Source organism: Bacillus rossius, chromosome 2, assembly GCF_032445375.1.
Source record: "Bacillus rossius redtenbacheri isolate Brsri chromosome 2, Brsri_v3, whole genome shotgun sequence".
In the NCBI taxonomy this organism is placed as follows: Eukaryota; Metazoa; Arthropoda; class Insecta; order Phasmatodea; family Bacillidae; genus Bacillus; species Bacillus rossius.
In genome coordinates this window covers 26099012-26116017 of record NC_086331.1, presented here as the reverse complement: position 1 = coordinate 26116017, position 17006 = coordinate 26099012, and the positions used below count along the sequence as shown (strand labels likewise).

Here is a 17006-nt window from a genome sequence, read left to right as displayed (position 1 = left end):
CCTATTTGACAAACATATTGTCTCATTCTTTTTAAAATATTTTTGATTCCTTGTGCATTTGTGCATATTCAGATGGGTTCAACTGAACAATAGGTCTCTCAAATTGTCACTAGGCTTTTGTGAATACAGTTTTTTTTATCATATTTTAAACTGAATATCACAGTATTCACAAATATTGAATATTTTTATAATCAAATTTAAAAATACAGTGAAACCTTTCTTTCCTTCACACTTCACAGGAGTCCAAGATAAATATATCCAAAATACTGTAAAATTAAATAAAGTAGGACTATGTATGAATCCAATCATCTTAGCCTCATACGTTAAATTTTTTTAGTTTTTTTTACGAGTTCCACATGGTGTAGGCCTATATATTGGTAACAAATAAATTCAATAAATATTCAATGAAGTGTCATATTGAATATCAGATGATTCACAAATATTAAATATTTTTCGAATACTCACAGACCCCTAATTGTCATAGCCATTTTATTCAATATATTATTTTTACCTAAAACATGTCACATTTAATCCCATTATACTTGTGGTTTATCTGATCATTACTGGGATTTATCAGAATTCTAATCAAAATATAAATAAGTGCCAAAGCTTAATTCCAAGAGAAAAGAGAAAACAATGTGAGGGAAAAAATTTACCAACCTTATACGAATGCTCTGAAAATAAATGTTACAACAGGCGATTAGGAACAACTTTCTTTCTGTCATAACATATGTTTTCATTCAGACCTTTAATTTATCTTCCCTTTAATATTTTATCTATAAATAAATTAATAATTTTTTACTAAAGTATTTAAACACTTTATGGGACTACAATGATTTCAATCACGCCATGATGAAGCTGCTTGCAAGTGGTTTGAAGAATACGTCAACATTTAAAGGGTGTTTCTACTTCACAATGATAAAAGAATAAAAAAATTTTAAAAATATAACTGTGTTTTCACTACATGATTGCTGGCAGGTCTCTCATTATTCGTTAAGCTATGTTTACTCATGTATAGTCCATGTCGTAGAAGCTTTTACATTTGTGGCTTTTCCACTCTCACCCACAAGGATGTGGCATGCAATTTAAACATATTTTTGCTTGCACACAAACACCAACAAAATGGCTGTTAAGGCCACATTGAGCTCATGAGCCAAAAGGGTGCTGCCTGGCAGTTGTCCTATCAGTATAGATTTCTATAGATTATCTCAAGTCACTACTTGGAGTACCTACCTACATTATTTAACTTTTATGAAACCTCTAGTGAAAGTGTAATTTATTTGCACCAAAAATTTAAAAATCTCCATTTCTTCTTTACATTCTCTTTTTGAAATGGTTACACCATCAGCCACCATAATAATACATATTTTGCTGCTAGTACATACTAACATGCTGTGCACAATCTATGTACCAACCAAAAAATTTTACTTATTTGGAATATTCAGTTGCTGAACAGGGTTTTTTTCTCCCATGAAATTTTTCCGAATACAGATAGTGGATAAATGTTTTGTGTAAGCAACTTAATGTAATTTGGTCCTTTAGTGTAGTTGAATGAAACTTGTGATGGTTTGTGTTCTGATTGCTGCAGGTAATATCCGTCGTTTTAGACGTGTGTGTGAACACATACAGTCTCAGGTGTGCAGCCGCCGGCCTCCCCCCTCGCCCCGTGCCAGTCGCAAATTCCCAACGGAGCTCAGTGAAAGTTCTAGCTGCGGCTCCGACACGTCTGAACGACTGTCACCCTATCCGGGCACGAGACAGGTATAAATAATAAAACATGTATTTTTGTTGCAGTTGACGTAAAATTAATGCTATGTGCTGTTACTGTGTTTATCTTTTACTAAAAAATTCCATACACCCAAAAGTCATAACTGTATTTAAAAATATAGATGTGATATTTTGTGTATTTTCTAAAGGTTTATTTAGAAAATACACAAATTATCTGGATCCTCGTCATATAAAGATTTTCACAGAGTGTTTAATATAACCTGCACTTGGAAAATAATACATTCTCCCTCCCGTAAAATGTGAACCATGGCAAGGATGTTAAGATTAGTAACTGCAATGCACTTATCTGCCTATTTTCATAAAAAAATTTATTTTTAAGACCCAATTTTTGTTATGGTTCCAAAAGAAGGGTATTAATTACTTTGAGAGGTTTGCTAATTCTGCGGATTGTAGGATCAAGAATCGACTGTAGACATATTTTGGCTTTTACACCTGAAAAATATTATATTCACATAATAATACATGACTAATTAAAGTTTAAAGGCAAAGTCATACTAGTAAACTCAAGGGTAAATCTCAATCATTAATTACTTTTCAATTGATCAAAATCATTACATATTGCTTTCAGAGGTGTTCATCGAAAACTAAAAAAAATTAATATAATATACATACTTGATCCTGGACTTACCTCATCAGTAATAGCATAATTTAAACACAACCAATTTTCTTCTAAATTTAACATAACTTTGGGCTTCTTATTTTAAAAATAAATGTATATTATTCTTACAAATTTGGAAAGGGAAGAGAAGATGTTTTATATAAAAATAAATTTAATTTTTTTTGCATGAAATAGAGTTTAAGATGAATTTACTTCAATTGCAAATATTAAAGTTAATGTGCTTTGACTTAAAATATATTTTGTTTGTGTTGAGTTTATGTAGGGTATTATTAAGTCAAATATATATTATTTATTTTCTCATCTTAAAAAATATTAAAAGTTATTCGTGTTACATGATGTAATTAAAATTGCAGAATATTTTAATGGAAATTTGGAATTCACATTTATTTTTAGTTTTATTTCTTATGCAAGCAGAATCATAGCTATTTCACGTCTCACTTGTAACCCCAACTTCACAAACTATTTTCTCAATAGAAATATACGTTGTTTGAAGGCATTGATTGTAACGTTTAATTGGCGGTATTCGTAAAAAGGCATCCTGCACTACCGTTTTCATTTGCAACAATGTAAAGAAGAGTTATAACTAACAACTCAAGAAGTAATTGGAGAAGCTCATAAGATGGTAAGTTTTTGCTTTTATTAATTTCATTCTCATGTCAGCATTTTCTCTCATATTGTTACCGCTTATTTTAAGTTTTATATTGTGCTTGATTATTTTCTTATAAATAGTTAGAGTAGTAGGATTATTTAAAACTGTATTGTCCCTTGCCTGTAAATTTCATAGGTAAAATTCATCGGAATATTTTTTTTTTTGTTTGCTTAAAGTTGATCACAGGCTTCTGCCGCCATAGTTAAAATGATTACCGTATTTTCCTGAATGCTGGACAGGAATTTTTTACAAGCTGAGAGCATAAAAAATTCAAATTCATTTTGCTTTGGGGCATTACAATGGATTCACATGGTTTTTAAATTTTTTTTTCTTTGCCACTGTAAGAAAATTCTTACTTATGTTATGGAACTTGTTTTACTTACATCAACAATAACTGTATTATAATTAAATAAAGTGAACTTTAGATGTGTTTTAAAACAAATAAGTTGGTGTCAGAGGGGATATGCATCTTGAATGGTTACGGATGTTCATTGTTAAATCCTGGATGGGCACGTGGAGCTAGCTGAGACTTTGAATTATTGGGCAATAACGTGACCTGAGTGGGTATCTGACTGTGGAAACTCACCCGCTCTCAGCGTCGGGTACGCTATTAACAATTACTGTAGATGGTAACTACGTGGCCTCTGGAGGCGACCCAGATGCCTTAGTCTCTCAGTGATACACACATGGTTGCTCAAAAGTAGACAGCCGGTATTCTGCTAAGATTAGACTTAGTGGCCTTAATCATTACAGAGAGTTAATAAAATAAAACATGAAAAGTTACTACGGATAAAAAGCCCATGGCACGTAATCAGTTTAAGTGCAGTCTGAGACTATAAAAAGCAAGTTCGTCGATGGTTACAAAAATTAGTGAGCAAAATTAAAAATATTTAGGTGAAACAGTCTACCACCCGGAGTAGGCCTAGAGAAAATAAGACGGTGAAGTCGCCAAGGTGCGATGATGGATGTGTCCTACTCCAGTTGATGATCTGGCAGAAGTGGTGAGTGAGAAGTCGTGTCATGGCCGCACGGGAAGTGTCCAAATGACCGTTAGGTCTTGTTCGAAAACGTGCCGTGACCAAAACACTATAAACTCTTCAATATTCAAACAATGTATAAACTAATATCTGGATGGGTTTACATTTATTAATTAAATCATCATTTGATTTAAAGCTAAGAAAATAATTTGCTAGAGCGGGGTGTGTTCCTGCTTTGGTACTCATGGTGCCGCTCCGTGCTTAGATCTACCTGAAATAATTAATCACTTCCAGGTGTAAAATAAAAGTAAAATAACCAATTGAGCTCTGGTGAACGTCAAAGCAGACACAAAATAATGATAATAATACACTTAACCTGTATCAGCTGCTGTGTTTGTATTTTTCCATTATGTCATAGAGACATACATGATAAAATAGATAAAAGTGAAATGAAAAGAGAATAGAAAAAAATACATGTAGTGCTTCCCATAGATATCCAAATAAGTATATTATGCAGAGGCATTGCAGTCTTGCTGTTTATCTCATATCTATGATGGTGCCAAAATGTTAGTGCAAACCAAACAAATGGCTGTTTGGTATGTAGGAAAAAATGTACAGATTTTCACAGTTTTCTAGTGTTTTGTTTAGGTATACTAAAAAAAAAAAACTAGTAAAAACAACTTTGTTAGAAATTTAGGTTTGGTTTATCTTTAATGTAAAGTATTAATAAGGTGGATTATGAAAGTAATGTTAGGAATGTCTACAATACTCATCAGGCTTTAGTGTAAATGTTTTTTTGTTTTGATTGATTTTGTTATTTTCACTGTGGTTGTCAAAAAAATATGGTGGTGGTACAAAAATATTTTTATAAATTTCTTTAGTAATGAAACTGAATAATAATTTTTGTATAATTAAAGAGTAAAATGTAGGGCTTCGCTGGCATTTGAGTCTCCTTGATGTGTATAAATATTGTATTTTGCTTTAAAATCTTGCATGCTGTATAATTTTGGCTGCAGTATCTGTGTTTTGTCTTTAAGGTTCACTTATTCATAACCATAAAGATACCTACTGCAATTTACTATATAACTTTCTATTATATGCTACAAATTTTATGCAGTATTATCTTCGAACATAAAGACATTATGCAGTTGATTTTTTTAGTTATTGTACTTGAAAGGCCTATAGTCTGAATGCACAGCAAGATGAATTAGATGTGTGTGTGTGTGTGTGTGTGTATGATAGTTGTGTGTATATGATAGTTGTGTACTACTATTTTTTTTATAGCTGCCTAATTTAATGAAAGCTGAGAACAGTTTCTGTTAAAGAAAGAGGGCAATCGGGCTGGGTGTGCAAGCCCTTAAAGCATGAAAGAGTAAAAGCCATTTTGGCTCGCGTAATACATGCCTCTTGGTCTCTATGCACACGACATGAAAGTGGTGTGCAGCCTTTGCATCTGTAATGTGCCTCTATGAGACTTTAAATGTTCACCTTATAATTTTACAGCATAATTTTACCGGTGTTGCCTACGTGGACACCAATAGGGCCCTTGCATGTTAAATGCTTTTCGGTGCAATTCAGTCATTTTCCACAATCTTTTAAACAACATCCATACTGTGCATTGCAAACAGGATAACATGGCTATAAAAGAAAGAAAGTTATTGCAATAATTTGTTATTAAGTTTTTTACTGTGTTTAAACATTTCAAACTTAGAAACCCAAACCTACCTTGAACTTTTTCATAATTTACCTCGTAAATACATAGCAGAAATGCCAATTTTTAATTGAACCTTTGGGACCCTTCATTTAGCCAACCACCAAGGATGTTTTACGGATGTTGTAAATGGTGTTGTATGGTGCTATGAAAATTGGCTTTTTACACCATTGCACAACCACTAATCAGCAATTTTCATTAGGAATTTGGCCATGGAACGGTGAGTTACTGCACTCATAGAACCAAAAACTTATTGGCACATTTGGCATTTGGAGATTGTTCTAGGGTTACACACTGAACGTTTGGATGCACTTAAAAGTTACCATTTCACAAACATATGGTTTGGTAAATAAAAATGGCATGCGGTAGTCAGTGGCAGTGGATACCCTACTATAAAAACTAAATGGCAGCTGATTCACTGTGACCGTATGCAGGGGCCGTTGAGCACAAAATACAACCTACACATCAAAATCCATGACTTTGAGAAAACCAAATTAATATTGATTTATGTATGATAGCCTAAAACTTGAAGAATTCTACCACAAAAGCTATATATGTATACATGCAAATTGTTAATCAAAAATTGTGAAGATTGGAGTTGAGAATAATTTAAAATTTTTCCAAATCCAAATCAATACCCAAATCCTTATCCATTTTTACTGAATCTGGAATCCAAATCCAAATATTAAAAAAAAAACTATATCCTAAGCTTATAATGTATGAAAATAAATCAAAATGAATGTACTGTTAGTACATAAACTAATTAATTCAAGCAAAAAACACTATAAAACTGTCATATAAACTTAACAACAAACTGCTGAATAAAGCAGACACTTTGTAAGCTCTAAATAAAGCAGCACACCTACTTCTATCATCTGGCATAAACAGGGCAAAGAATACAGAATTTTTATGTTTTTAGATTTTATGGAATCAACTAAATCAAATATAAGCAAAGAGACAGACAAAAGTGTTAATTGAATACAATGTAAGATATTTTTTCATACCATGATAAATTATTTCTTGGCCTAAACAAAAAAAAAGTTACTAAAATGCAAAGTGTAAACAAGTTGTCTTAAAACTGTATTTTTCTCCACTCCATTTTTAATTATTGCGTCATGTACTAAAAATGTAGCATAAAATCAGGTATAAATATAAAATATGTGATAGTCTCTCAAGTAAACAAAGCCATCCTGCCATTTCATTAAATAATCAAAGATGTGAAGATATGTGATGTTTCACTTTTGTGTTGCCATACACCGCTTGAAGAGCAAATTAATGTGTTTGTGTCATTCATCAATACTTTCAATTCGTGCTATAGTCCAGAATACGAGTCAGTGATGTACCACCATTGCGTAATTAATTCAGATATGGTGTCATTCAAAAAATGGGAAATAGTTGTATTATGCATAAAATTTTGTGTTTCCACAAAATTTTTGAGATTTCACTATTAACACTGAAGAAATTCATCATTCTTCGCATTTCATTTTGTGATCATGCAAATCATAAACTATCTTGTACAAACATAATTTCAGTACCATATGATCAAAATTATTTTTTTTTAAGAACAAATATTGATTCTAATCCTATGTGGAATCTTGAAAATTCTTGAATCCCAAGGATTTAATGGATTAGTAGAATCTAAGATTCAGTTGCCCATCCTTAGTATAGATTCTACAACATGATTTAATGCTATCAGTTGAAATATAAATTGGCCTTAAAAGTTCTTAAAAACATTTAATAAACATTTGTTGAATTGATCAAACCATTTATAAACAATTAACTGTATTTATATCTTTATCAGTGTAGTTTGCTGATGTAGAAGACAATATTGTGTTCTTTTTTAATCAGTTGGTAGTTGTGGCATGCTGTAAAAAGTGAAGCTGCCAAGTGCCCTGCAGTGAAGAAGCTGATCATTTTTGTGACTTTTTTGCTTCTAAATCACATTGAAAAATTAATTTTATACAAATGTGCCCAAAAATTTTTTTTCCCAACACTTTGATAATGCTGTGGTCCATAGGCTGAAGGCATGATTTTAGTGGCAGAATTTAACTTTAATGTTCTTATACGATTTAGTGTCAGCTAAGTGCTTCAAGTTGTGATCTACAAAAAGGATTGCTTTTCTATTTTAGCAACAAACTTTTGCATAAAGATTTTGAAGATAATTGCAAACAAAGCTTGCAACATCCATGTTTTTTTGGCTACTTTCATAGTTTACAGGCAAACATCTGATGTTATGGAAACACCGAGGTATAGCAGATTTTCCTATGATAAAGGGATGACTTTTTTGCTGCCTTCTGTTTCCTTCAAGTAAAACAGTGATATTTGCTTTACTTATCTTTTCTTCTTTAGAGGAGAATGTTTTATCTGGCAGAAGGTTACTAACAGAGAATGCTTATCTGAATAGAAAACAACTTTTGTTTGTTTGTTTTGCCAATTCTCTTTCCTTGCTTCATTAACACTCCCATCCTCACCACATACTGACTTGTAAACAATGCCAGTGTGTTTCTTGATTGATAGGTATGAAGTATAGTCAACTTTTCTCATTGCAGTGCTATGCTTTTTCTCGTAGAATCGGCCTGATAATTGTTATATTAGTTATATCCATTGACCTAAACCATTCCAACAGCCTGTAATCAATTTCTTTGTATTTCCCAAAAAAAATTTTTTAACTGATATTCATATGGTGGAAAAATGTTTCGTAAAAGCAATGTGTCTAGAATTTTATGGAAACCTACAGTTCTTTCACAATTGCAACACTTGTTTATTGCATAGTTTCTGTCAATATGTTTAATTTTGTTCAAGTTTTTCTCTGCAGTTAATGTCCTTTTCTTTCAAACTCACTGCGCATCTTAAATATATACAAACTGATGATTTGAAAAAGTAAACTATCAGTATGTGTAAAATATGTAAATTAATTTACAGTTAAATAAATGTTATCTACCTCTTACACTATGCTGTTAAGAAACAAGTGCTGAACTCAGAACAAAACTTATATAAGTGAGTGACTGCCCATAGATTATTACCATGTAAACTGGTACATTATGTGAATTTTTGGTCATTGTGTGGCAAACTTCTTGTGCATATTTATTTGCTGTTTTATGCATTAACTTGTTGGTCATGCACATATACAGATTAAACTATAGAAAATTTTAGTTACAATTATGTGCATATAATAAACTGTATACCACTAGTTAATTTCATTAATATAACTACTATTTCAAACAAAATAAATTTGGTCTGTTTCATAATCAAAATCCAACTTTTGGAAAAATAGATATTTTATTAAATGTTATTAATCTTTTAGGGCACGAATTACATATTAAAAGACAATATCACAGAAACGTGTATTTCTACTTCCTTTTATACATCTTATTATTGTCCATCTTCACACTTAAAACAAAACAAAACTTACTAGTGCTACCAACTTAAAAACGTTTGATTGTATCTTTAACATATTTACTGATGTGTGTTATTTGTGGTAATACAGAAATGTTATTCAAGGTAATGTTTATATTGTAGTTGTAGCGATATAATGATACTGATGACTTATTTGCATGAAAATATTCAAAACTAGGACATTATTCACGAGATCCACTCTATAATTGATTGACAGACAGGAAGACAGGTCGGCATCAAACACAGATATGATATCAATAGACTACACAGAAAGAACATTTTATACATTTTATGCAAAATCAAAAAGGGATTGGAGTGAAATTTTAATTAAAATAAATTGATCAGTGTTTGATTCAGTTCTACTGTTTTACTACCATGTTACCTTTGATCATTTTCAACACCATCGTAATGGCTGGTTTTTGTAAACAAAATGTGTCATTAACTGACATTTGTTATTCATGTTTATGTTTCTGTAACCATACATTAGAAACAATTGTCATTATTCAAAAGGCTTCAAATATGATACTGTGTGAAAATACTCTAATGTCTGTAATTTAATGTGGAAAAATGTAATTTTGTGTTTCTTCCTTGATAAATTAATTTGGAAAAGTAAAAAGAAATATTTTTTTAATATAAAAAATTCTTAGATTTTATAAATAGTTGTCTTACAGATATTCCAACACACTTCATGATAATCCTTGTTTCAGCTGAAGAAATGGTCCACACTTACAATAAGAAATCTACGCAGCATAGTTAGGAAGAGAAGAATATTATTTTTGCAGTGGAAACTATATAAAAAAGGAGGCGTTAGCAATAAATGTTATTGAGTAGCAAAACAGCTTAAAGTACCTATTGCTGCTCTCTTTAAAACAAAATTCAATTTCAAGCAATAAATGTTATTGAGTAGCAAAACAGCTTAAAGTACCTATTGCTGATCTCTTTAAAACAAAATTCAATTTCTAAAGAGATTGAGGATATTTTTAATTTCATTGATGCTTAACGAGGAGCGATTTGGAGTTGAAAATCCTCAAGCAGTAGACTGTAGAATGTTTGATGCTTAGGTTATGTATTGATTAATTTCAATCCCTATAATTTATTTATGGAAAATAAATGCTGAATTCATTTAATAACTAGGACAAGAAAGCAACAAGAGATTAGATTCCTTTATTCTTGAACAGAGACCAAGAAATTCCACTTTAGTTGCCTGAAAACATATCAGCAGATGGAGTCTCTGTCTTACTTCTGTGGACAGAATTTTTAAACTCTCAATCAAAGTAATCTCATTGGAAGGAAATAATTTGGAACTTGCTATCAACTGAGTGGAGAATGCTCACAACTGCAGCAGTTTGTTTTAGCACTGCAGGGTGGTGTTTAAAAGCTCCGTAAATTTACAAAGAGATAAACTTGAACTAATAATGTTTGAGGTTTTCTGCTTGTTAATACACTGGTTGTACTTCATTACTCATGGAGCATTTTTCATTGGAATGCCTCAGTGTTTTTTGGCACACAGAAAACTATCTGTTACAGATAACTGTGCACCAGCAACACCACTCGCGTAAAGAATATTCACTTAATTGACGTAGCAAAATCAGACTATAACACTATTTTTGTACTTGCTATTACCCTCCCAGCACTGTCTGGGCTGTATCACATATTCTCTTCGTACCTAATACAAAGAATCTGTTTGAATTTGGCTTCATTAAAACCATGGAAAGATGCTTACAATTCATCAAGCTGGTGGGCTATTTGGAGTAGCTTATGATCATGCTGCAACCATCCAAAAAAAAATAAAAATTTTCCAAAAAAAAATTGAGTTCCATTTATTTTCAGACCTAGATTCTCATCTACAGGAACCACTGGTAAAAATTTTTTTTCAATTCCTCAGTACCTGTGAATGAAGATGTTCCCAAGAAATTATTTCAAACTCAAAAGCTCAATATTTTCATCCTAGGATACCCTTTCTCCAACTAAGCTTTGTTTTGAGTGAAGCCATATGATGAGAAAGGATTGAAGAAAGGGCTGTCTATGATGATAATCACAACACCCAGCATAATATAAAATGCTGCAAGAAACACAATGGCAGAAGCCTAAGACGAGTTCAGAGATTAAAAAAACTTAAGAGCCAGAAGGATTCTCTTTCATGATAATGGTTAGTACCAAGTTTTCAAGTTCTAATAGAACCAATTCAGCTGACTTGATAATGCTAGTGATTGTGTGTAAAAGTTTGCTTGAAGGAGAGGTGTCGTCACCACCAGAAAATGTGACTGAAGACAGGATGGTAGTTCTAGTAGAATATTTATTAAAACTGTTAGCAGACTAGTCAAATTCAAGAGCTCTAAAGATTTTTGTTAAAAGGAAGGAATATTCCAAGTGACTGAAAGAAAAGATACCAATTATTTTATTACAGCGACTTGTCGGCTTACTATCAAAACGTCTTAAGTCTGAATTTTGAGACTTTGGTGTTTTTTTGATAACTTTGGTACATAGATTACTGACACACAGGCCTGTGAAACCTCCAAAGTTGAATTATGAATGCAGGGACATTGGACTTAATTGAAACCTCCTATGTCTTTGAACTCCCGTGTTATGAAATCAATACCTTCTGTGTCTTAAAAATGTAATAAATAATTTACACAATGTATTTTATTTCTTTATAATTAAATATCACTTTATTTTGACATTTTTATTCATTACAGCATATCTGTATTTTCCATTATATCCCCAAAAAAAATTTTTTTTGCCACTCTTGTAGAAACTTGTGTATTAGACTTAAGAGATTTTGATAAAAAGCCAGTGTACTATATATGTGTGTGTGTGTATATATGTGTGTGTGTGTGTGTGTATATATATATATATATATATATATATATATATATATATATATATATATATAAAATGGTAAAAAAAAAATTTTAATGGTAGACAAGTAGATAGAGTGTTTTTATGATATGCCTCAGCTCTATGTAAATATAAAGTTGGGATCTGTAAAATTTTTGTTTTGTAATTTTTCTATTTTTTTTACTTATTTTTTATTTGACATTGTACTTTATTGTACCGTTTATCTCATAATCATATGTAAACCTAGTTGTAAAATTTTTAAAAAAAGACTTTGTTTTACCTGCTATTTACAGATTTCTTATTTCACTTTTCTGTCCTAAGAAATTTTATGGTATTGCTCTTCATAATGAGAACAGGACACAATAGGTTGTGTAAAGAAGGGTAGATATGTTTTTAGAAAAAGAGTTACAATTCTTCCTGTTTTGTTTTGTCTGCATTCATTCTAATCATAGCTCTTAAATATTGTAAGGTTTGGAATTGGACTGTAATTCATGTGCCTTAGTGTAACACTCTACCCTTAAATGTTGTCAGGACATTTAAGAAGCAAAATGTTACGATCCTTTTATTCATTTTAACAACATATGGAATTACATTTATAAGACAAATATAGATTCAAAATAGAAAGTTTGACTTGTATAATTGTAATGTATGATCCACTATGTTATTCAGTATTAATGTTATCCCTTTCTTTTAAGTATTATTTTGCTTGGATAAACCTGTTGATTATTCATGACATTTTAGCTGAAAACATATGGTGTCCGATAATGAGTCACCGGTTGTATGTATGACCAAAATTTATATTAATCAATTTATGTGATAATGTTTATTTAAAGCAGACCTTCTCAAATAAATTTACCTTTGGGCCACTTGCATTAATTTTACAATTACCTCAGGTTCTGGGGAAGCAAATTAAAATAAAGAGAAATATTACATGTTTCTAAATAAACCATTTTTTTTTTGTTTTTACAATGGATTTGCAGTCTGTACTTTTATCACCAAAATCTCAAGTATCGTAATTGTATTATAAAACAAAACTTTCAGTTCAAACACGGATATTATGATCATCTATCTCTTGAAGTTAACGGTAGTGTTTCCAATGATCCTAAAATACTTTCAAATACGCTTGCGGATTATTTTTCTAGTGTTTATGTGCCACCTACTCACACAAACAATGTTTCCTGTTCATCTGTATCACATGACACAATTTCTGCTCCTATAATATCTGAAAGTCTAGTACTTTGGGGCATCAAGACTTTAAAAACATCTATGTCAATGGGTCCCGACGGGATACCAAATCTCATATTGAAAGGCTGTTCTCATCTTTTAGTTCCTCTTTTAACTCACTTATTTAACATGAGTTTAAAAACTCAAGTATTTCCTGATGTATGGAAAATTGCCAAAGTTATCCCGATTCACAAAAGTGGTTCTAAATTAAAGGTATCAAACTATCGACCTATATCTCTATTAAATGGCTTTTCTAAAATCTTTGAAAAAATTATATTCAAAATTATCAACTTTCCCTTAAAAAATAGACTCTCTGTAAATCAACATGGCTTTAGAATTGGAATGTCTACTGCTACAAATTTAATTACCTTCCTCAATCCTATCTACTATGAAGTCACTAACAGGGGCCTGGTTGATGCCTGTTACTTTGATCTAGCCAAAGCTTTTGATTCTGTTAGTCATCCACTTCTACTTCTTAAACTATCCAATTTTGGTTTATCTGACAACTTTGTTTATTGGTTTTCGAGTTACCTCAGCAACAGAAGTTTCTTTGTCTCTATTAACAACAGTAATTCAACTCTTCACAATGCCTGTTCTGGTGTTCCTCAGGGCCTTTACTTTTTAATCTATATATCGATGATATCACACATGCCTTGTCCCACTCTACTGGTGTTCTGTTTGCAGATGATCTTAAAATCTGTAGAAAAATCATTTCAGTCAATGATTGCATTTTATTGCTATCCGACATCAAGGCAGTTAATCTTTGGTGCAAATCAAATCTTGTCCGTCTTAATCATGATAAAACAAAAATAATTTCCTTTACCAGGAAATATTTTCCTATAAACTATGAGTACAAATTAGAGAATTTAATTCCAAAAACGACTACTTTAAAAGATCTTGGAATTATTCTTGATTCTAAATAATTTTTTCATCAACATGTAGATTTATAATTTCTAGTTCTCGAAGAACACTTGCCCTAATTAAATATATTACTTACCATGCCATTATTTCAGATTCCATTATTTCTCTTTTCTTAGCACTTATTAGGTCAAAACTAGAATATTGTTCAGTAATATGGAACAACATTAATTCATCTGATATTGATAAAATTGAAAATATTCAAAACAAATGTATTAAACTTATTACTCAAAAATCATTTCCCCCTCCTAAATTAACATCACTTTTTGATCGGCGTGCCCTCCTTGACCATCCTTTTATTTCCAATTGTTATTCTTCTAAAATCAATTGTAAATACATCTTAGATAATGCTGGTTTAAGAGTCCCCCAGTATCATAGTCGACTTACGTCTACTTTCTGTACAATCAAGAGAAAAAATGATATTATTTTTAGATTAATAAGCAATTATAATAGTTTAGACCCAATAGAACAAGCTTAGCCAATTAGTAAATTATTTTAGTAGCACTTGCAGCCAATTCAATTAACTGTGTATTCTTAATCCACTAATTTTCTGTATTTTTGAATTTATTAATATTTTTTGTTTATTATTATTATTATTATTATTATTTTGTTTTGTTTTGTGTCCTTTGTCTGTTGTGTCTCTTGTGTATTGTGTGTGTGTTTTTTTTTTTGTATCGTGCACACCCCTGTTTTCTCTCCTCAGAGTGTTGGTGTGCATGTCACAATTTATAAATAAATAAATAAATAAATAAATAAATAAAATAATTTTTGTTTGTTTAGTCTGAAAACTTCCAGTTGATGGTGTTACATATGGAATGAAACAGAAGGAATTTTAAACTCTGACGAGTTTGCTTCCATTATTTTTAAATTTATCTCAACACATTTTGTGCATTTTCTACCAGAGTCAAATAAAAAAATAATATTTTACTCTGATGGATGTACATATCAAAATCGCAATTGTACTTAAGTAATGCTCTTGTAAAAGCTGCAAAATTATTTGATATTACAATTGAGCAAAAGTACTTAGAAAAAGGGCAGATACAAATGGAAGCTGATACTATGCATGCAGCGATAGAAAGAAAATTAAAGAATAAAATAATCATTTTTCCAGCAGACTATGTTGATGTATGTAAAACTGCAACGAAGAAAGCATACAAAGTTGCGTACTTGAATTTAAAAGATTTTAAATATTTTAATAAAATAAAATTTTATTCTTCAATATGCCCAGGAAACAAAACAGGTGATCCAGTTGTTACTTAAATAAGAGGAATAAAATATACACCTGATGGTGATATTTACTACAAATTAAATTTTTCGAATCAATGGGCTATACTACCTCAAAAAAAAAAGTAAAGTCCTGTTTGACTTATCAACAACTACCCAGACTTTATCGCGCCAAACTCAAAATTAAGAAAATAAAATATGAAGATTTGCAAGAATTGAAGAAAACATTGCCCATTGACTATCATCAGTTTTATGATAATCTTCTGTATGAAAAATAAAACTTTGAAATGTTTATTAAAATTATAAGCAGATTATTTAACATAAAATTGCAATTATAAGATGTTGTTAAAGCTAATTTAATCAAATATTACAAATTTACTTTGCCAAATATTATACTAAAGATTTATAATCTCGTTTAGACTAAATTTTGTTGCATATTAAAGAATTAATATAGAATATAATTTTACTATAGAAAACATTACTGACATTTATAAATTTACCTATTTATTAATATAGGTTAATCTATTAAAAAAATTTAATTTAATAAATATAAAATATTCCAAACAATTTAATTCATTACTTTAATTCCTATCTACATTTTAATTTCAGAATGCAAATTGTCTTAACTCCAAAAAAAGCTTCTTAGCTGATACAATTTTAATATGTCGACATATTTTTATATACAGTAAACTCCCGGTATACCGCGCCCCGATAGATCGCGGAATCGGGTATATCGCAGGTCAAACCATGTCCCCCAATCAGAAATGAATAATAATAATAATAATAACACAGTAGAACCTCGTTAATTCGTGATGGTCGGGACCGAGATAATCACGGATTACCGAATTTCACGAACTAGCGATTAAAAGCCCGGAAGGTCTTGTCAAGCTTCTCAGACACCGGCGTGCAGCTGGGTTAAGGCCAAGGTCATGTGACGTAACATCTACCGAGGCTTACTGCGCCTTGGCAGCAGATGGATAAAAAATAGTAAACTCTCCATTATTCGTGTTAATTGGGACCCGCCGATGCCCGGATAATTAAAATCCTGTAAAAAAAAAAGTAATAAACCCGGATAATCCGTTCACGGTAAGGGCGGTCTTCGAATTAGTCTCGGCTTAAAAAAATACGGCACTGCCTAGCCATTAGTTCACGGTCATTTACAACAGCCGAAGAGAGAAAGATAAGATCGTGCTGAACTTGCACACATAAATTTTGGGTAGCCCAGCCCCCCTCCCCCCCTTCCACCACCACACATACACATCCCACTTCGTCCAGCCGAATGCCAGCCAGACACGTCACTCGCCAGGCGCCTGCCGTGTGTTGGAGGGTGGAAACAAACAAAGGGAGACGGGAAGCAGAAGTCAGGACATCCCCCTCAAGTTTAAAGAGTGACAAATGTGACAGCTGAAAGGGGGGCGACACAAAGGGTCGGTACAAACAGCGTTGCAGATTTTGGCGGCCCATGCGAAGGCTTGCAGTGTTTGCAGGCCGCCGGCCCGCGTGACGTTAATTTTAAGCGCTGACAATTTTTACTTCTCTTTTTTTTTTCTGCACTTTTGAATCGTCCCGGATTATCCGATTCCCGAATTAGCGCGTCACGGATTAACGAGGTTCTACTGTAATAATAATGGAATAAATTGTTGACAGCCGATTAGGATAATT

At 31.7% G+C, this 17006-nt stretch overlaps 1 protein-coding gene across 3 annotated transcripts in view; it reads left to right on the top strand.

The window, feature by feature from the left end:
* Nucleotides 1-17006, top strand: part of LOC134529188 (serine/threonine-protein kinase BRSK2) — a 172345-nt gene that overhangs the window by 112654 nt on the left and 42685 nt on the right. For all 3 annotated transcript variants that reach the window (XM_063363024.1, XM_063363025.1, XM_063363026.1), the window contains one exon: nt 1589-1761. In XM_063363024.1, the coding sequence (XP_063219094.1) occupies nt 1589-1761 (173 nt within the window). The remainder of the gene's footprint in view (nt 1-1588; nt 1762-17006) is intronic.